The 20,985-nt window shown below is 47.4% G+C and overlaps 7 protein-coding genes across 7 annotated transcripts; 4 read left to right on the top strand and 3 right to left on the bottom strand.

The window, feature by feature from the left end:
• Positions 1-383: 383 nt before the first annotated feature.
• Positions 384-2,894, bottom strand: RhiXN_06511 (cytochrome P450 family protein; the record flags this gene model as incomplete). Its single annotated transcript, XM_043326327.1, has 13 exons — positions 384-418; positions 472-619; positions 677-764; positions 820-1,372; positions 1,424-1,574; positions 1,629-1,774; positions 1,842-1,998; positions 2,053-2,183; positions 2,234-2,307; positions 2,358-2,404; positions 2,465-2,543; positions 2,598-2,689; positions 2,784-2,894. The coding sequence occupies 13 exons, from the start codon at positions 2,892-2,894 to the stop codon at positions 384-386; spliced, it is 1,812 nt and encodes a 603-aa protein (XP_043181759.1).
• Positions 2,895-3,137: 243 nt separating this feature from the next.
• On the top strand, positions 3,138-6,204 carry RhiXN_06510 (AAA family ATPase; the record flags this gene model as incomplete). Its single annotated transcript, XM_043326326.1, has 10 exons — positions 3,138-3,551; positions 3,604-3,672; positions 3,746-3,790; positions 3,840-4,572; positions 4,627-4,818; positions 4,866-4,948; positions 4,998-5,194; positions 5,247-5,416; positions 5,468-5,910; positions 5,965-6,204. 10 exons carry the CDS (start codon positions 3,138-3,140, stop codon positions 6,202-6,204), a joined length of 2,586 nt encoding a protein of 861 aa, XP_043181758.1.
• An 830-nt stretch (positions 6,205-7,034) lies between these two features.
• Positions 7,035-9,334, top strand: RhiXN_06509 (carbohydrate esterase family 10 protein; the record flags this gene model as incomplete). The annotated part of the gene is made up of 14 exons (XM_043326325.1): positions 7,035-7,100; positions 7,151-7,349; positions 7,403-7,450; positions 7,503-7,576; positions 7,633-7,684; positions 7,729-7,847; positions 7,906-7,941; positions 7,992-8,225; positions 8,291-8,432; positions 8,485-8,732; positions 8,790-8,842; positions 8,893-9,039; positions 9,093-9,142; positions 9,207-9,334. The coding sequence occupies 14 exons, from the start codon at positions 7,035-7,037 to the stop codon at positions 9,332-9,334; spliced, it is 1,596 nt and encodes a 531-aa protein (XP_043181757.1).
• A 166-nt stretch (positions 9,335-9,500) lies between these two features.
• Positions 9,501-11,587, top strand: RhiXN_06508 (DNA primase large subunit; the record flags this gene model as incomplete). The annotated part of the gene is made up of 7 exons (XM_043326324.1): positions 9,501-9,598; positions 9,654-9,724; positions 9,777-9,963; positions 10,014-10,371; positions 10,434-10,942; positions 11,022-11,040; positions 11,093-11,587. 7 exons carry the CDS (start codon positions 9,501-9,503, stop codon positions 11,585-11,587), a joined length of 1,737 nt encoding a protein of 578 aa, XP_043181756.1.
• Positions 11,588-12,177: 590 nt separating this feature from the next.
• RhiXN_06507 (uncharacterized protein) lies at positions 12,178-13,981 on the bottom strand (the record flags this gene model as incomplete). The annotated part of the gene is made up of 4 exons (XM_043326323.1): positions 12,178-12,642; positions 12,704-13,090; positions 13,227-13,617; positions 13,674-13,981. 4 exons carry the CDS (start codon positions 13,979-13,981, stop codon positions 12,178-12,180), a joined length of 1,551 nt encoding a protein of 516 aa, XP_043181755.1.
• Positions 13,982-17,785: 3,804 nt separating this feature from the next.
• Positions 17,786-18,430, top strand: RhiXN_06506 (ECSIT domain protein; the record flags this gene model as incomplete). The annotated part of the gene is made up of 1 exon (XM_043326322.1): positions 17,786-18,430. The coding sequence occupies one exon, from the start codon at positions 17,786-17,788 to the stop codon at positions 18,428-18,430; it is 645 nt and encodes a 214-aa protein (XP_043181754.1).
• A 579-nt stretch (positions 18,431-19,009) lies between these two features.
• On the bottom strand, positions 19,010-20,673 carry RhiXN_06505 (G protein coupled glucose receptor regulating Gpa2 protein; the record flags this gene model as incomplete). Its single annotated transcript, XM_043326321.1, has 7 exons — positions 19,010-19,408; positions 19,466-19,540; positions 19,605-19,828; positions 19,987-20,122; positions 20,185-20,366; positions 20,421-20,552; positions 20,619-20,673. The coding sequence occupies 7 exons, from the start codon at positions 20,671-20,673 to the stop codon at positions 19,010-19,012; spliced, it is 1,203 nt and encodes a 400-aa protein (XP_043181753.1).
• Positions 20,674-20,985: the final 312 nt, after the last annotated feature.

Genomic DNA, 20,985 nt, shown 5'->3' with positions numbered 1-20,985 from the left:
GAGCTATCAAACTCGTGTCTTAACAAAATCAAGAAGCGAGAATTTGCATAGTTAGAGTCACGGTGGCTGCGATCGGGAAGGTCTGTGTAGGAGATTTCAAGGCAAGTCTCCTAACTTACAAAGAAAATATTCAACTTTCTGTATGTGAATGAGCTGGGTAGGGCGTTTGTGCCAAAAGAAGTAAAGCTGACTCGGAATGGCTCTACTAGTTTACCATTCGGATCTCGTTGACTGATGGTGACAGTTTAATATTAAGGATATATACGCAATGAAGCCAAAAGCAGAGGGTAACAGAAACGGTCCTAAAGGAGTGACGAGAGCGAAAATACAGTGTGGGTATAGCACAGCCCCAAGTAAATTGTTTCATTCAGAGTTCATCGAATTTAGAGAGGAGTTAAGATTAGAGGCATCCGGTGTCCTTAAAGAGGCCGAGTCAGCAACTGCGTTCGTACCCTAGAGAATCAATCTTACCCTTCTCAAACTTGTTCCTCTCGTATGGTCTCCCGACGAGAAAATTGTGAGCGCTCATTGGACTTGCACCTGTGAACTCGAATGAGGCGATCATCACCGCCAGCATAACCTTGATCTCGACAAGAGCCCAACGAGAGGCAGGGCAAGACTGTATTTGTTCATTAGGAATTATTCAAGAATAAGTATCCATGTGGTCGGAACTCACATTGGGCCCGACAGAAAAGCTCATCAAGTTGGCGTATAAGCCTGGGCTTGCCTTGACCTTGGCAGGTAGGCTATCCCATCGGTCTGGACTAATGTTTGAAAAATTAAAGTCTTGTTATAGCATTCGTAACAAAAAAAACTCACTTGAAATCGTGTGCATCTTCGCCCCAAACTGATTTAAGCAGATGCATGCCTTCGATAGGAATGTGTATGAATTCCCCCTTGCGAATTCGGATGCCTCCCGAAGATAAGCCCGTTTTGTGATCCCCAACCCAAGCCTTGGAGATTTCGCCGTTCTGGTTTCGCACAGGCTCAGAGACAGGAATAATGTCATCCTTCATGGCGACCCGGAACGTGCTATGAACACTGGGGTGAAACCGTAGGACTTCGCGGACGAATTTCTCCAAGTAAGGAAGAGCGTCAAGTCGCGCGGCGAGGTCCCCAAGTTCACCCGTAAGATCTGCATATTTGTGACCAGTTTCTGAAGGGCCAGCGGGAACAAAGTCCTTCAAAATGGGCACAAGAGGCGCAAGTTCCGCTCTTAGGCGAGCTTGGACTGGGGGATAGCGAGTTAGTTCCCAGAGGGCCCATTGTATGGCCATACTGGTTGTATCATGGCCGGCAAACATAATCGAATCGATTTGGGCTATGATCTCCGATTCGGTAAGATAGACACTGTCGGCTTCATTCGAACGCACTGGTGATAGTTATTATTCGGGGAACACGAAAATGTACCAATGCCACTCACGAAGAAGATTGAGCATTACGAAGTCTTTGCCGACAGTAGCCCCAGCAGCCTTTTCGGCTGCAATCCCTTCACGGCGCTTTGCAAACAACGCCCTAGTTTCCGCTTCAATAATCTTTCTGCATCGTTTGACCTCCTTGGTACGTGCATCGGGCTGAATGGCAGCTTAATATATAGCATATATTATGAACAAGGAATAAAAACTCACAAGGCAGTTTGCAACCCACTGGGGGAAGAAAAGTCCCAAATTATGCAGTTTGTTTTCGACCTGACGAAGGGCATTGAACATACATCTATAGGCATCGTAGAACGTGTTCGTTTCTTCTTGGATTGAATGGAACTCGTAGCCAAAGCCTAAAGAACAAAGGGACGAGTCGGTCGATGCCCGATAAGGGATAGTGAATATCCGGCAAGCACGTACCGGCCACTCCGATAATGTCGAACGTTGCTCGTCCAATCCAATTGTGCAAATCCATTCGCACGCGGGGAGATGGCTCTCCAGGGAACTGCTCAACCTCGACACCTGGGCGCGAAACCGTCTGTGGTACTGCAAGCACAGAACGCAACTTGTCACGAAGCTAGATGAGGTTGGGTTATAGATTTGTCCAATTACAAGGTAGCAAATGCCTCACTTCGAAGGATTTGTGGAAAAAGAGGGGAGTGAGGTTCTTGACCGATTGGTAGGAGAAGGCAGGGGCAATAACACGCCGGAGTTTGCGATGCATTTCGCCTTCAGTGGTGAAAATACCCTGATTGTCTGCACCTGCAAACGGGTTGAGTGCACTACCGAAATTTCGAAAATACTGGACTAACCACCGCTAACCAACCTGCCAATAAACCGGCGAGTCTGCCACGGTTTTTGGAATATGTCACTTGCACGATTAATCCTATATGTGCTCAGTTAGTGAACCCATAGTTAAGCAACTATGAAACTTACATGTAATTGATTGAAACTGGGTCGACAGTCATGAGGCGCTGGTCGAACTATGTCCACACATTCACGCATTAGAATATTTTGCCGCACAAATCAATACGGGCGCTCACGTATGCCATTCCCTGGAATTTTATAGTCTTCCCGTATAGCTTCTCATATTCTTCGTGCAATTTCGGGGTGAGCTGAGGGCTGAAAAAATAGTCGTATTAGGATTTTGATGCGTCATTCCAGCCTCAAACTTACTTCTGTAAGTCCCATAGTTGTCGATCGACGAAACGTCCATCGATGGGAGGGCCGGGCAGGAATCGAAGATAACTCCTGTAGGGGTCGACGATCTGGACACAAAAACAATCAGTGAAGAAAATATGAATGACACTTGGAATGCTATTGACGGCGATCCCAGAGGAAAAGGTAGATTTGTAGACTCACCCATAATGTGACAAGGTAACGCCCAAAGTAGAGCGCAAGCCAGATCGTACCGTACTTGAGAACGAAGCAAGCAATATTGCCCAACACGGCCGCGATAGACCCAGTTGACATAGTATGGAGGGGGGATATTGGAGTATCTGGTCGGGACCAGAGGTTTTTAGGATGCCAGTTGGACACTAGTCTGTGTCAGAAGATCATGGGGCGCTTGATTTGTCCCTGCCTCAAGGAACCGGGGATGAGGACTTGAAGCCAGCCGCAAACTCGACCAAACTCAACGTACCCACGTGACGGCGCCTTGCCTTTGTCGCGTATCTATCATTACTTGTCATCGCCGGGCTACGAGATTGGGTCATTATGTCTCGACGAGAAAGCATTATCCCAGGCAACGTTCGCTACGCGTGGCCTGATCGGCCGCTTGGTGAAAGGATCGTAGACCATGGACGACAAGGCTTTGTTCAACAGTATAAGATAGTGTATCACACTGGCTTTGAACGGATCGCAACTGCTAGCAAAAAGCCAAGAAATTCTCTGGAAGGGGTGACCATTGATAACTATGCTATTGGTGACACGGTGGTTGTTGCCACCAAAGCTGGCGAGCCCTGTCTTGCTGTAATCGTCTCTATGTGGTACATTTCAGCTCCTGGAAGACTAGATTCAGCCGACGACGACGACTTTTTAGATGAAACGCGCATGCATATTCTAGTACACAAATTTCTCCGCCCCGCTGTAGATCTCCCTAAGATTCGTTCACAGCGCCCCTATCGCAAGGTAAGCATATCAACTCGTTCCCGGTTTTCTTATTCTGAGATGATACTGTTAGAAAGAGGTTTATTACGCGGTCAACCGAGAAAGCTCTAGCATTAAGCTCAGAGTCAATCCGTCAGCGATCGTGCGACGGTGTACAATATCTGCTGATCATCCCGCTTTCCTTCGCTATCGCTAACCGAGGCTCAATGGGCTAGAACCGAGCCACTAATGAAGAACCACTGTCTCAGAATAATCCTCCGGTAACGCCTTCGAGGCGCAACCGTCCTTCCCGTACTGCGACACAACAAGCGGATGCAGCATGATTTTCTTTGTTTGTCTGCCCATGATGCCCAACTTGGTATCTACTATGACTTTGCATGGGATCTCTTCCGCAAGCAAGCACTGAAACTGTCTGACCCGTCAATCGAATTTCAGGACTTTAATGGAGAGGGGTGGAATATTAGGGTTGATAAACCCTTGCCAGTTCATTCTAGATCAAGAACAATTGCGACGCCCAAAGCTAAATCTTCCGAAAAGACACCTAGGGCATCGAAGAAGAGACAGTCAGCGCCCAAGGCAAGTAGTAGATCAGCCTCGAGAGGCCCAACCACTCCTACTAGATCTACTTCCCGCCAACGTCAAATACCAGCCACGGTCTATAAAGACGATGAAGAAAGCGACTCGGACACTTCGTCCAGCGCGGGAGGCTCTGACATATATGAACCAGTCTTGGATGAACCCGAGGAACCTGATTTGGAAGCGGAAGGGGTTCTCGAGCCCGACGAACTAGGGGAAGGAGACGACCCCGTGACTGATGAGGAAGATGAGGGTATCCCTCAGACACCACGAAAGGCACGGCTCGGTTCTGCTAGTCCTACTAAACGGGGACGCGGTCGACCAAAGAAGGACACTGGCGAGCCCAAAACCCCATCTCGGCCGCGTGTAAAAGGAATTGCTGCGCCTACTCCTCATTCGAAGGCTGCTCTTAGAAAACGGCGGAGCGCAATTGACTTGTCTCGCCTAAGAGGAATCTCCAACGCCGGTTAGTAAACAAGTTTACTTTCACTTGTTATCTCACCATCCCATTACATTGTAGATGGAGATCCGTCATTGGGAGTGGCCGCTTCTTCCCTTCCTGATACTGTAGGCTCAGATCCTCATGTGAGAGCCATGTATGCACTACACGTTGGCGCACGGCCAGGAGCGTTACCATGCAGAGACAACGAACTCATACGTGTGTTGGGGGATGTGGCAGATCTAGTAACGTCCGGGGTTGGGGGTTGCATTTGTGAGTAATTTAATTTGCGGGTAGCAAGTTATTGATAAGTTCGAAAGATATTTCTGGATTGCCTGGAACTGGCAAAACCGCAACTGTCCATGCTGTCATACGAGAGCTCAAAGGAATGGCTATGAGAAATGTAAATCGTATTCAAAGCGTATCGGGATTCAATGCTAACCATAGCTCAGGAAATCAGCCCCTTTTCGTATGTTGAGATTAATGGCCTACGTATACCTGAGCCAAGCGCCGCATACGCTCTACTGTGGGAGGCTATCTCAGGCCATGATGCTGCACAGCACGGCCATTTAAGTATTAGTTCCAAGGAGGCACTACGACGGTTAACCAGACATTTCAACAGCAGAACGAGTGCTGGAAGCCATACTTGGTAAACAGTTCTTTCGAGCTCTCCTTCCACTGGGTAACCAATTATCTATCAGTGTCGTGTTGATGGACGAATTGGACCAAATGGTCACAACTAAGCAAGATGTCGTTTATAATTTCTTTAACTGGCCGAATTTACCCGATTCGAACTTGGTGGTCGTCGCAGTGGCCAATACTCATGATCTTCCTGAGCGAACTATGAGTGCTAAAGTTAGGAGTCGATTAGGTAAAGTAATGCATGGCATAATTGGGTATCTATTGATATAAATTACTCCAGGGATGGAAAGGATCAATTTTGAGGCGTACACCGTCCAACAACTGGTGGAAATTGTCAATGCCCGTCTTGAAGTAGCAAAAGCGGGCCAGCCCGACCACCCACCCGTGATGAAACCGGACGCAGTCAACTTCGCAGCCAGGAAGGTTGCTAGTATTTTCGGCGATGCAAGGCGTGTATTAGATGTATGCCGGTGTGTACCCTTCCCCTTGGAATCGCTACCCTCAGTTCCTGAATACGTATCAAGGCGTGCAGTCGAAGTGTGTCACACCTCACAAGGCTCTCGAACTGTTGCAATTCAAGATGTAGTCGAGGTTATCAAGAGCATGGACAAATCCTCGACGGCTGATTATATTCGCGATTGTAGCTTTCACGAGAGGCTTCTGCTTGCTAGTATGATTAGCCGTATGCGTCGTGCTGGCGTAGATTCGGTCAAGTGGGACGATGTGAGCAGGAAATCGCATCTAATCACATTGGTTCTTACTCACGAGCCTCACCAGGTTATCACTTATCATATGTCGCAGAGTGTGATGCTGGGCAAACACAAACCAACACGGACCGAGCTGCGTATGATACTCGATTCGTTAGTTTTGTCTCGTGCGGTTATTGCGGAAGACTCCGCACAAGTTGCAGAAGGCGATCGATTAGTTGCTCTGAAACTTGAGCGGGATGCTGTTGAAAGGATCTTATGTGCCGATGACCTAGGTGGGGAGAGGTGGAAAAGTATATTAGGGCTCTAGATATACGTGGATTCAAACTGGCAACTGGGCATAATATCCTTGCTTTGGCGAAATTGGCGTTCCTGTACAGCATATACTTTGGCCGCCTCCCCCGATCTTTATAATTCGGCCGTCTGGACTTTTATGAGCGCCTTCCCAATTTCTCACCCAACGCTTCGATTACAAAGCAACGATATCGCGAAATCGTTCATGGTCCTTTTGATAGCTAAATTATCAACCTTGTACTCTCTATCTTGAATTAATACAACATGACTTTGAGGTCCTTGCTCACTCTAAGGTTTGTAAAGCAGATGCTCGATAGTCTATTGCTATTGCAAGTAACGGCAAGTTATGACGTGCAACATTTTCACGTGAAGGGGCCCTGGCTTCTCATTTCATCTGAAGTTGGCGTTGCTAATAAACTCTGACCAGCATGTGCACGAGATGATGCATACGTATAATTTGGCGGCTCGGACAATTATTATTATCGCATTATCTTTCCTATCATACATGGCGGCTCATGTTATACATAGCTGGCTGTCGTCTACCTCGGTATGGGCAGGGTGGCTACACTTGTACCAACTATGGGGCAGCGTAAATTACATATATCAACTCGGATCATACTCTATTTCCTCAAAAGGTGAGTGCTGGAGGTCATTTCAGCTCTCGAGTATGCTGTATATATTTATCATCTGATGGGAAGATGGGCTTGTCGGTTAAGCGGAGCACTCTCGGTCTGCGGACATGGTGTCCCGTCCATTAATTCCAAATACGCCGCTGAATGCTCTGCCCAACTTATAAAAGGCTGACCAAACTTCGGGCATTCCTGCCATTCACCTTGTATCCCATCCATGCGTTACCCCGGCGTTTCGCTTATTCTCTGGTTTTCCATTGTCGCCAAAGGGGATTTCATCAAGGTGAATGATCCCTCTGGGGTGTCTTACCTTGGCGTTCGAAACACCACAAGCAAGCAAGACGTTTTCTACGGGATCCCCTTCGCTCAGCCGCCTACCGGGGCATTGCGCTTCAAGCCTCCTCAGCCATGGGCCCCAACCGATGGCAGACCCTTATTAATGCAACCACCAACGAGCAGCCAATCTGTATTCAGAGCGCCCCGATCACATATGATGCAACTGTCTCCGAAGACTGTCTCTATCTAAGTCTCTGTACGTCATAAAACGTTAGTTGGGCAATTATGAATCACGAACTATTTTTTTAGGGAAACCAAATAATATAACAGCAAAAATCCCAGTGATGGTGTTCATATGTAAGTGCAGCTATAGTCGCGATACTATCGAGCTGATGCAAGCTATCCACAGATGGAGGTGGGTTCTTGAACGGATCTGCACCTGCGTACCCCGGGGACAAGATTCTCGGAGCTGCATTCCGCCTAGTGAGTGTTACTTAATGGTCATTTTGACCAATCTAACAGCTTTTCTCCGCATATAGGACAAGCCTGTGGTGTATTTGGCTATGAATTATCGACTTGGCATCTATGGATGTAAGTTGGAAGTGAGTAGTCGTGTGCCTTATTTATCTTGTCAGTCCCCCCAGGTCAACAATCCGAAAATGCTGGCGCTCTCAATCTCGGCTTGAAGGATCAACGCTTGGCACTTGAGTGGGTTAATAAAAATATCGAATTATTCGGCGGTGACCCAACAAAGGTGCGTTTGTTTCGTTGATGCACACAGGCTTCAGCGGTAACGAATCCACTTATGTTAGGTAATGATATTTGGTGAATCAGCTGGTGCTATGAGTGTGGGGTATCAGATGATGTACAAGAATGGTGATATTGGTGGGATATTTAGAGCAGCATTGATGCAGAGTGGATCTCCATCAAGGCAAGTGGAATACTAGTCAATTTTGCCCGGAGCGTTAACGAATTCGAACATAGCTATACTGCGCTTCCTGCTTCATACCCGCCCCGACAGGCTGCTTATGAATTCATCGCTAATGCGACTGGTTGTGCAAACGATGACTTTGAGTGTCTGCGAAATGCAGATGCCGAGACACTCAAACAAGCCAATTATGACGTTTTCAAGGTTTGAGGAAGCTGTGTGAACGATTCGACTGATGATGTCTAACATGCCTTTTCATCCGAAATCAGCTACCATCGAACTTAGTTTCGCTCGACCCTTACCCAACAGCGGTTGGGCCAACCCTCTCATCCGGAGACCCCTTCTTGTCTCGACCACCTAGACAAACGATTCACGAAGGCAAGTTTGCGAAGGTCCCCTTCGTATGCGGAAGTGAGCCCCGTTTCAAGTTACATGCTTCTGGTTATTGACAACATCTGGTTAGCAAATCTTGACGAAGGAACTCTATTTACTACAAATCCAAACACGACCCAGGAAGTGGTCTCATTCCTCACAACTCAGCTCCCTGGTCTTACATTTGGGATCACAAATACAAGTATTGTGGACCAACTGTTAAACTACTATCCTGAAGATCCGGGTGCTGGATCGCCATACAACACCGGCAATAATACTTTCGGAAAAGCCGCTCAGTACAAACGAGCTGCCAGCGTTATTGGGGACCTCATATTCGAGGTGTGTTGAACTCCTGATTTGATTATTCAAATAGAGCCAATCTCTCTCATTATTTAGGCCCCACGAAGGGACTTCCTACAAGCCGCGCGAAAGCTGGGCATTCCATCGTGGTGCGTGTCAGTCTACCCACATGGGGAGAACCAAACTTAATCGCTGCTAGGTCATATCAATTTGCGCAGACCGGCTTAGCACCAGACTCTCCCGAGCTCGGTGTGCCACATGCGTCCGAAATTCTTTTTGTTGTCCAGTATCTTCCAGAAGAGCCTGAAAGCCACGTAGAGCTAGGTATCGATATTATCGATTACTGGTACGTTTAGGGTTACGACACTTGCACTTTTGATTTACTCACCTCGGGCCCAGGATCTCCCTTGCTTATAACCTCAATCCAAGCGCAACTGGGAATCCGAGCCGTGAGTATCTTGTTGCTTCCATGAGAATACACAGAGCGAGTGTGTTGACACACCCCTCATGCAGGAATTACCTGGCCCGCGTATGGCGCTGCGGCCGTTTCATTGAAGCTTGAGGCAGCAAACACAACTGTCATTCAAGACAATTACCGAGGAGACGGGATTGACTTCATTCAATCTAATATTTTAACCTGAATTCTGTATGATTACATTGAAGGCTTTTGGTGGCCTATTATGTCTCCTGGATCAATGTTTAATCTTTGAAATATGCCAAGTAAATAAACAACTGCATTCGACACGATCAACCGAGCAGATTCGATCAAACACGGTCACGTGAAAACTCGACCACCATTATCCTATCATGCAGCGCCGCGCAGTTAAGCCTGAAAATCAACTAGCTGGAGGGTTCCCTACAGTCGAAACACACTCAAAACTCCGATACCCATATCGACTTAATTTGTGAGTGACCCAGGGTTAAGACTGTGTTTTTTATAAATCAACATATCTCACCTAGCTACGATGACCCGCCGCTGTGCAACGTCACTCTTGAAGAGTTTGAAACTTGGGGAATTCAACGACTACGTGGTGAGTACAAATATGCTTCTCAAATGGTCGCAATTCTTCTAACAGTGCCCAGTGCTGGCCGAAATCGAGTCCTGCAATGTCAGGAACCGTACATTCGAGGACACAAAACTGGTGGCTCTCGCCCAATCAAAGAAACATCTCCCTTTGAACAGCACAAGTGCTATAGGGATGGACCGTGATCTCGAGCGAAAAAGAGATCACGTCTCTCATTTCGTTTTGCGACTGGCGTTCTGTCATTCGTGAGTATACTTACAGTAGCGCCCAATGACAAACATTAACATGGTTGTAGCGAGGAGTTAAGGCGTAGGTTTGTCAAAGCTGAAACGACTTTGTTCAAGATACGCTGGGAATCCGATGATACAACGGAACGTGGGAGGTTTATCAACTCACTTGATCTGGGAATGACATCAGTCCCTACTGAGGAGGTTGTGGAGATGCAGCCCATCTTGCAAGCAGCGTCCGGAGCCAAGCCGCCTAAAAATGACCAAGCATTACCCGAATACTTCAAAGTTCATTGGACCCGCGTTACAGATCTAGTTGCAGCCCGAAAAGTATATCTGCGAGGAGGCTACGCGTATGTGCCTTCAAAGGACCAGAATAGCATAGTTTTCCAGGAGTTTGCTTCCCGGTTAGAACGGGCGTTAGAGGTAAGTGATTCTTGATAATCGTGATAGGTCCTGCCATGGCACAAATCTTACATCTGCTCAAGCAAACTTCTCGCGCGGTTCCACGCCTTGACGAAGATGACCGCCTCCTCCCCCTATTACAACATCTGGCGCAATCTTTTCTCAACGGCATTGCATCATCTTCTGCTGCCTCATTCGCTGACGAGAATGGCGAATTGGTACGAGCGGAGCAAGTCGATGAACTTGCCGCACGGCACTTCCCGGCCTGCATGCGGAATCTTCACGACTCTCTGCGTAAGGATCACCATCTGCGACATCACGGTCGACTTCAATATGGGCTATTCCTAAAGGTATGTCAAATAGCCTGGTCTGTCGGGCCGTACAAACACTTGATTGACGTACACATGCGACGTGTCCGGGATCTACGTGCTGCTAAGGCTATTGGTATGTCCATTGACGAAGCACTTACCTTTTGGCGCCGGGGGTTCCAAGGCGGGAAAATTACCGACGACAAATTCGCCAAAGAATACCGGTACAACATCCGCCACAGCTATGGTCTCGAAGGCCGTCGCATGAACTATCCCGCCAAAAAGTGAGTGCTATATTTTGTCTTCATTTTGGCGTGCGCCACGCGTCCATCGCCCTTTCCCCACAATTCCATACTCCGCCAGCCCCTATCCACCAGTTATTGTTCGTTGGCTCCCCAAATCAAGTCCAACTTCCCACCCTCCAAACCTGCTAGACTCATGATCGCTCACACCTGTTCACCTCGTTGCACCATGACCTTGCCTATCACCGCGCCTCCACATATCAACACATCGGTCCGCACCCCGACCCCTCTGAACCTTCTATCATCGATGCTAGTTGTGTGCGCATCATTACCAACGACGAACCTTCATCCCTCGACAACCATGGTTGTCCGTTCCGACACTTTTCTTCACAGAATCTGACTGCCATGCTCGAGCGATCGTATCGTATCACTTTACCAGCCGAACAAGCAGAGATTATCAAGCTCGTCCAAGGCCATCATTACCAGATCGCATGTACTCGTGTATTTGAATACACGCATCGCAAGGCGGGAATGAAAAACGGCGATGGCCTGGATAGTCAGGGCGAAACGGTTGATCACCCTAACCGATATTTCACCCGCAGTCGGGAGCTTTTCAAGTCGATGGACAAGGAGAAAGATAACATGGACGTCGACTCCAAACCACCAATTAAGGGTGAATTGGAATAAGCAAGTGCATATATCCTTAGACTTTAGTATCTCTTTAGTTCGATTTTCAAGCGGCATGGCAGGGTCACATTAGCAAATGTATGCATACAAATAATAGTCCGTATATAAGACAAGGAGGGGACGGATAAGCTACATCTTTCATGTAGAGCAAAGCCAATTTTATACCAGACCAATATGCAATCCGGAAAAATACACATGAGCAAGCCTCGATAAATCAAGTCCCACAAGAACAAAATGACCAAGGCCAGAAGGGTGCGTAGCCCGTGTGTAAACCACTACGTACCCAACAACCGCATAACACTGCGGCCAACAAGAACAAGGTATTAGTCTTTAATGAATTAAAAAAAAAGAAGCAAACCGCGGGCCAAACTCGTAACGAAGCGTAAAGAACTCAGTAACTAATGCGAACAAGTGCAAGGATTGAATATGAAAGAACCGTTGATGAGGGAGGGATAATCGATAGATGTAGTACAGCTTAAGTTTCTGCAGCGAGGCAAGATGATGCACAGCACCTCTACACCCACACAACTGGTTGTCCGCCACTTTGAATTACACTATCTAAGATAGGATCGGGCCTGTGTTCCGCTGGTTTATCGCTCCACGAAGTGCTGACTGTAGTACTCGTCGTCCAGACTGACGCCCCCTAGTTCTCCAGTTCGACTCAGATGGTGCCAGAAAACCACATCCCCAGCCTTGAGCCCGCTGTTCTGAATACGTCGAGTTAGTGGTCGCGCAGGAACTTGACTAACGATTGGAATAAAATTGCCGTCTCGGTGAGGCTGGAAGACTGGGATCGATGGGGATTTTGGTTCGGAGTCAACGGACGGTACACGAGAGCGAGAATCAGACTGCTGGCCCATGGTGGCATTCGGCTGAGAGGAAGCAGTTGGGGGAATCCCCCAAGGATATCGGTGAACGCCAGGTTGACCCGGAATATACAATCGCTCGCGGGCCACTATTTCAGCGTGATGGAACACGAACCGATGGCCGTTGGCCGTCCTCTGAGGTTGTCCTGGACGGCCGCTGATCGACTGTTGAGCCGTGCAACGTGCACACTAGTTGGACAAGCAAAGGTCAGTCCGTTTGTATTACTCGTTGTTGGCGTCAAGAGCTCACCGGTGTGACAATCATATACCCAATCCCCGCACCACAACCGTGACAGCTTAGTGTTTGAGTCAAACACTCGCATGTTCGAGGTAATGGCTGAGCCGGGCTAGACTGGGTGCTAGTAATATCGGCCGAGCGTTCCGGGGCATTCTTCTCAGGGTGCACGTCCATGGCCATACTCTTGGGGGGCAAAAAATACCTCGCATACAAGACCTCTTCTTGTGGTTCGGCTGGCGAGACAATATTTGTCTGTTGAAGAAGGTCGGTGATATCTTGTGGGTGCCTTTCAAAGTCTTCATAAACTGGCTGTTGACCAGCAATTGGCTGGGGGCTACAGTTGACTGGCATCGCATCAGTGGAAAATAGTGCGATATTGGGCCGTAAAAGCAACACAGCCTAATAGACGAACAAGTGTCAATTCAAGCGAGATGCTTCTCCTATGACAAAAAACGGAACGTGCCTTCATTCCCCTATTCGATAAAAACGTGCCGCAACTCTTGCAATCGAGTATGTAGACCTTATGGCCCGTCACCGGGGCAGGTGGGACGTCAGTCTCGGAGGGAGGGAGTGCAACAGGCGGGGGAACATTCGAGCGGATCAGGGGTGAGGATGAAACGACTGGCTGAAACGCCGACCCGGGCGGATTTCTTCCTGCCATTGTCATATGCTCTAGCTGTCGGTATCCATACTGTGCTCCATAACCAACCTCCCAAAATCCGGGACGATTTTCAGCAGGGTAGGCCCATCGGACCCCCTGGTGTGCGGCGGCGGCTTGAGTAGTGGGTTCGGTCCAGCCCGCCCGTTGATCCTGTTCACGGCTACGCTCAACCGCGCCTATGCGTTCACGCAACATTTCAATGCGTCCTGTCAGTTGGGCCGCAACTCCGTCATCTGAAACTGGAGGCCGTATCCAGTCCCCTATGCTAACGCCATCCCTATGACCGTGGGTATATCCATCTACCGCCCTTGAACCACTAACTACGTGTCTGTGATGCACCTGCACTGAGAAATGACGATGCGTTTCTTCGTCTTCAAAATATGGTCCATATTCAGCTTGCGCCGCATATGGGTGTGATTGGGGCCCGTCCTAAGTCGAATCATGGCCTGAGGCACTTGTGAGCCAGACGTGCTTTCATTCATCGAGTAAGGGGACAGTCGGTTTTGAGGTAGGTTTGGTGGGAGGTGACGTGGGGGGTGAACTTGGGATTGAGTCCACGTCGGGGGGTTTTGAGGATTCCCGGAGGCGGGATAGGGCCACCGATCGCGGTAAAAGTGGGAAGGCGGCATGTTTGTGAGGGTCGAGAACGAATGCGTGGCAGTGCTGCTAGACCTAGACCTAAGTGCAGAATAGAGGTGCAGACAAAAGATCGGTTTCGGTCAACATATGTAATTGAATCGTCACAACAGTTAGGTTAGTGTGGGGATAGAAGCCATGAGGACACGATGAAATGACGATTAGGGGCAACACACCTTATTTACGTGGAGAAAGTGTTCAAGGGAGGTGGCGGTGGAGCAGTGGATGGAGTAGGTGAGTGGAGGGTATTGTCTAGAGTGGTGGTATTTATGCGAGATTAGCGTCAGCGAAGCAAGGTATCAAAACAGCAGCATGCGCTGGTCGGAGTTCAGGTCGTGAGCTTGCGTCGGAATGATATCGGATGCGCATACATGCTGGCAAGCGCAATTTGGGGGGATTGTACAAAAAGGAAGTGCGGCGATTACGGTGCAAGTTTGGGGTGCGTTCCATGGGTGGGACAGAATTTGAAGCAGGATGCCGAGCATGGAAAGAGATGACACAAACAGATGCTTACCACGAGGCAATCTCCGCACACGTGAGCTGAGTGAAGTACACCGATTGTCTCCTACCAATAGACCAAGTACGGTCTAGATTGTTCAAATTAGCAACCGCATCCAGCTAGTTCGCGCTAGAGGCTATCAATTGAATATGCAGCCATCACGTACGATGATAATGATCCCTTGACACTGTCTATGTGTGATGTTCGAACGAGAGGAGAGGGAGAGGAAGCGAGCGACAGGGGTGGTCGTTGAGCGGCCCAGCAGAGCGCAACAAATCGCGCCTTCCGCCCGTAGACACCGACCCGCGGATTACAATAAGCGCTCCCGGCTGAGCACACGAATGAAATATTCAAACCCCTGACAGTGTGGTCATGCTCTTAGTCGACAATCTGCAACGCGTATCATGATACATTTCATTTGGGCTTGGTTTCAGCTCGGGCTGGTCACTCTTGAAATTTTAGTGCAGCTAAGTAGGCAGTTGGTCGCCTGGGGGTGCATGGCTGTCACAACTCCTTAATCGGAAGTTAATGTGTATGCCAGCTCTCACAACATGCTCGCCCACATGGCCAACGTTATCAAGTTGTCTCACATCCGATGTGCATATATAATAATAATATCTGTCTGGCCAAGCGCCGCATGCGCCGATCTCCGCAATACCATATTAACAATTACAGCATGCTAAGGCCAACTCGGTTCGTCGCTCCTCGATGCACTTTATACGAAAACATGTCGATTGTGTTTTAATTTCGTTATGCCCAATGGCTGCCGGGCTTGGATGAGATTTAGCTCACCGGACTCCAATAAAGTTCAGGGACACCAAGGAATGCTACCTTTGGGCTGAATTCATCTGCGTCGGCCTGCATGCACGTTTGCTTAACCTATTGATAGCTACACAAGTCTAGACACCAGATTATTACTATGAGTTTAACGTTTTGGTGTGCTCGGTCTCTGGGTTTGAATCATAATGCTGACTCTCAACTTACCAAACTCCTACCGGTATTATCACCGAGTTTACTAATACCCCAGTTTTCATTGCAGATGGATATATGCGCGGAGTTTATGATAGTACATAAAATTCGGCCCAACACTATATCGCCGGATGGGGTTTTGATACTTTTGCTTACAAAGCCTGTCAAAAAGCAGGTTCATTATGCTCATGTTTACCATCTTTCCGTTCATCCATATTGCCGGGTATTTGGTGCGGAAGTTTCATGATCAACAACCCAACTGCTATATGTAAGGAACGTTGCCACCTAGGTGGATAGTCTACATCCGGTTGATCTAGCACTTCAATGAGGGCGGCCGATAACACACTGAGATGATATGGAGGCAAGCCAAAATACTGCATGTTGTTACTTTTATGTAATACTTGATAGGAGAAGTGACGCAACCAGATCAAGTCAATTGAGAAGCCAAGTAAACCAGATCTAGAGGGGCGGTGGTTAGGGGCTTGCTGCCTCGGTTTATGTCTGGCTTGCAAGCGAAGAGGATATTAGGGGAGAAAGACAAATCCATTTCGTACACCAACACACATACATGTTCATTCTGAAATACAATATCAATACCTTACAATAACAGCGATAAAAACGTAAGAACTAGCTCCTCTATTCCCCATCGAACCGCATGTCTTTGACTTGAAGCAAGCGCCGTCTTTTCGGAATGTTAGCTACCACCCGAGTCACTGCCGTATGTTCTTTAGCATTGCTTGGTCTCTTGGTGCCAACACTTCACTGACCTGTAGGGGTAATAGGTGGAGGCCTGGATTCCAACTCTCTTTCAAGGGATGCGATTTTGCGTTGTAGCTCTTGTATTGTTTGCTGTTAACGATGGAACAATCAGATCTTATTTTGGGTATGCTTTAACGATTGGGGCTTGTTCACCTCGCGCTCCCGGAGGTGTATATTTGTGATCGAAATGCTTCGCAGGGGTCGTATAGGAACAGACAAAATATCCCGACCGTTCAAAGGAAGATTAAACTAATGATAGAATTAGCCCGTGATTGCAAACTAGAAAAATGGCTTAGGTACGTTGGACAGAATGTGCATGGCCCTGGTGGATGAGATTTCAGGCTCATATTCCTTCAGTGAGATCCGAAGTTTATGAGTTTGTGGGAGTTGAACACAACCTAAGTAGACTATCATCTCAGCTTAGACTATAATTGACGATTGATACAGGACGAACCTTGAGTACGCATGTATCGGATGTGGCCCCATGCCAACCAAGGACTGGATAATGCCTTTGGACCAGTGGCTCCCACGTCTGCCTGAATAGTTTCTTCGGGCTATATGCATGGAATATTAGAGTGAACAAGTTAAACAGAAGCTCAGGCCTACCAATGGGCATGACCCTCTCCACCACCGGTCTCTGACCCCTTGACAGCCGAGTTCGATATTCCATGTAGCATTTACAACACTCGACACCAAAATAAATCTTGTCTCACTATCCCTTGTTCGTGTGGAACATACAGAGAATACATCAATTGGTGAAGTGGAGACGTCATTTTGGCACGAACGGTTAGAAATAGAATACAATATATACAGTTTGGGGTTAGTGTCGAGTGCAGGCACCCGATCTACAACTGTTTGTTTTTAGCTGTTGACGCGTCAAAAGTCACGTGACTGGTATTATGCAAACTTACCCTTACTAATTTATATTACCTTTCGGGACTCGACCAAGCGAATTTTTGGGCTGTGGGATGGTTGTACATCGAGGTGCGAGTTTGAATTGCGCAGATAAACAAGGACTCAACTCTCACACCTATCCACCTAGCCTTTTGGGGTATCACTAACCGGCCTCATGCACCTATCTTTTGCCTAAAAGCCATTGGACCCCGGTTTTTAGCTTCGATTCGAGGCCCATCGCCGTTTGATAAAGATCATAATGAGGACGGATTTATGCTTGTTGGGAAAGACACACCGCCCTCTTTATTGCGGCAAGTTAATTTGAAGCACTCCTGTGCTCAGTATTTACCACAGCATGTAGCCCGAACCTGAACGACAGCTCCCCAACGTAAGTCCAGTCGTTATTGCCGGGATCAGTTATGATGGTGATGTTTTATCATAGGTCGTCAGATGCCAACTGGGCTCAGATCCTTCGAGATATCGATCCCCCAAGCCATGATCTTATGTCCGGAAGATCGCGTTTATCCATGCGCTCATCTATACTAATGTCCGCCTCATTGAGAAGGCAGACGCCTACCCATATGGAGCAGAAAGTTATGGAAACTGTATTCGATCGTGTATTCGATATGGATGCACACCGTCCTCGCAGAACAGCACTATTGGGAATCAATTCCCGATGGGTACAAGGCTTTTCGATAATCCTATCGCAAAGGGAACCATCAAGCATATACGAGAAAGAGTGGACACGGAGAAGCTATTTGACGAGAAGGTCGAAAGCATCATGAACTGCAGATCGGATGAGGAGCTACTCCGATGGGCCAAAACTGAAGTATTTTCTGGCCCTCCACAGTCTTTCAATATTTTACCCGAGGCCGTCGAATCATCTCAGCCTAAAACTATCCATCCTGAAATATACGGGCGATTAATTGCCCACCTCATGCGCGAATTCCGTGAAACCTATAATAATCCTCATCTATCAATCGCTATCTTTGACCATGCCCGGCAGCGCTCGCTTATTTCGTTTGTAACAGGGTGTACAGTCCTCAGTTACACTGAGCTTATGCGTACTCACTGGAGCTCGTTCCATGATCTACAGGCAGTGTTAAACATAGCCGAAGAGATGCGCGTTAACGGGGTCCAGCCGGATGACCGAACGAAACAACTGTATCTGAAGATCTACGAGGAAGCCACTCATCAGTCTGTCTGGTTCGAAGGAGGGGAGGAAGAAGTAATGAAAATAATCCAACGGCTAGGAAGTCTCATGCAAAATAAGGCTGGTCATACCAAGCCAACTATACAAAAACGAATTAGCACACGTTGAACCTCCGGCCTGAATTTGCAACTGTTCCAACCAAGTTTTACCACTTCATGATGCAGTCCCAATGCGTATCGTACATTGGTTATGCGTAGAGAATAGAATAGGTTATAATCCTATAGTAGTATTGATGTTCACCATACGTACGTAGTATTTTACTAGCGTACAGTAGAATGCCCTTCCCTAGGCAGCTCCTGCTAGATACAGTGACGGACAAAACCTTTCACATAAAATCTTATTTTGATTAAGTTTCCCGTAACTACTTCAGTTCGGGTTGTATCACGACGCATGTATATGCGTTTAAAAGCCACATATGAGAGCTACAAAACGAGCTAAGAAAGTTAAAAGGTGAAGGATAAATCATTGAGAAATGTAAGCTACAAAATCAAGGGTATTCTGAAAGGTTTTGTCCGTTACTGTATAAAGTGGTACCATCGACATAGTAAATTACAAAACAAAGAATATATATCGAGTTTGCATTAAGTAACAAGTACAACAACCATACCATTATCTCCACTTGACATTAAATCCAAATAAATTACGAGTGTAAATTATAGAGATCCTCCGCAAAGCTATTTTTTAGAATCATAATGGCCGTGGTATCGTATGTTGGTCCAAACCATCCTCAATATCGTAATCATTTTTTCCTGTCCCAACACTGATTCCAGTACTTTCTCCAGACATACGTGATTCGGCCTTCTCCGGAACAACCGGAAGACGAGAGCAATCGTCAAGTTCATATGCCTGGTTCTCAGTATGAGAGAAATTAGGTGAAGGGAGAGCAATGATGTAGGATGGATCGCCATTCGCTGAGGAAATTTGTTGTGTACGCGTTGCGTGTACGCTGATCTTGATACTAATCCCTGGGTGTGCGCTAGATGTCCCCGACGTAGATTTGCGACGCAATTTGATTGGGGGGAGGACTCTTCTAGTAGCAAGGAATAAAAGTGTGTTAATGAAGCCCGAGAGCATGAAAACAACGGACTGATGAATGAAGATTCCTTAAATAGCCATCGAGATTGCCTCTATGAAGTTACTTACAGAGAACATCTTTGCCTCAAAAGGAACTGTTGTGCCTGAGAACTCGACCCAACGAGAAACAGTTATTGGGAGAATCTACACTCGCACCAATTGTCATCAGCGATATTAATAAAATAAGAATTTTCAAGAGGTTTCTCACTGTAAATGTATAGGATACTGGGTACCACATCAATTGCCAAGCCACGGACATGGTATTTGATTCCATGACAGCACGGCCTGCTTCAAGATTCCAAGCACGGGATGAGCTCACACTGAGAGCTTTGATCTTGTATCCCTCAGCGACGAGGTTGCCCCGTAACCGGAAAAATACCAATGTATAGACGATAAGCGAGACGCCAGCGGATATGAACATCTTTTGAAGGTCTGAGCGAAGTTATTTCAGTGTATATGCCAAAGGTATACTCACAAAAAGGTATTCCAAGCAAAGTCTTTCGACAGAATAATCCCGTGTAATCCAACACCAATATCCTGTTTCCTCATTTACTCTATGCACTGCCAGGTAACCCAGATTGCGCTCTTACCTGTTATTCCAAAGTAGTCCCCTTTCGACGGAGTTTGGATTACTGTAGGACCAGCAGCTACGACCGTAATAATACCGCCCCAGATCACTACCAAAGTAGCAAAACACATAAAGTTACTGGTATGAGCATTGAAAAACTGAATCAGTCCGCCCAAGTAAGTATACAGTGAACATTCTAAGCTAATGAAGCAGAACTTACCAACAATCTAAACGTATGGATCGCAATTATGATCGACCACAAGGCCGCTCCAACATTGGCGAATTGTTTAATAGCTGCTTGGGCAGTGCAGAATCGGCCAATTGAAACGTGCCGAGCGGCTACCCATCTAATGTTCATGATCCCCCCGATGGCTTGCGAAAGGTCTGCTGTCATCAAGGAGACTGTACGCTAATGTTTCAGATGACACCATCGGTTCGGGGTACATGTATGCTCACGAAAGTAAACCCCAATATGTGTTTTCAAGAATGGTCGTTCTGTTGGCCCTCGTCCCGTAATTGCGACCCATGCCAATAAGAAAATAAAGATATAACTGAAGTGAAAGATATAAACGATGCGACTATTGTAGCCTATTAAATAGGTTAGCCCATGAAATGTATATGCCAGACCACATAGCGTGACCATGTGGCTCGTACTTACCGTTATCCCATGGCCTTCGTAAGGCAGGTACCACATCTCGTCAATGGCCATCTCAACCGACCCTGCGTGTGGGGAAGGGTAAGATCAACTGACTCGAGGCAGCGCTGGCGTTGGGTCGTATTATTAAGGATTCGATTGTGCTGTGCTAAGCGATAGCGCAACGAGCGCTCGGATACGATCAATCACACGAAATTCCACAAACCCTACGAAGCTTTCCATGTAACGATATCTTACTAGATTTGACAAATTGTCCATCATGTCTCTAGATGCGAGTGAAGCGGAAGCATCACGAAGACCGGAGGCCATGTGATCTCAAATGCTGATTACGCGCGTGATACCAATGAATCGCCGCTTAGATATGAC

Source organism: Rhizoctonia solani, chromosome 7, assembly GCF_016906535.1.
Source record: "Rhizoctonia solani chromosome 7, complete sequence".
Taxonomy (NCBI): domain Eukaryota; kingdom Fungi; phylum Basidiomycota; class Agaricomycetes; order Cantharellales; family Ceratobasidiaceae; genus Rhizoctonia; species Rhizoctonia solani.
The sequence above is the reverse complement of the archived record's forward strand: the minus strand, read 5'-3'. Positions and strand labels throughout refer to the sequence as shown.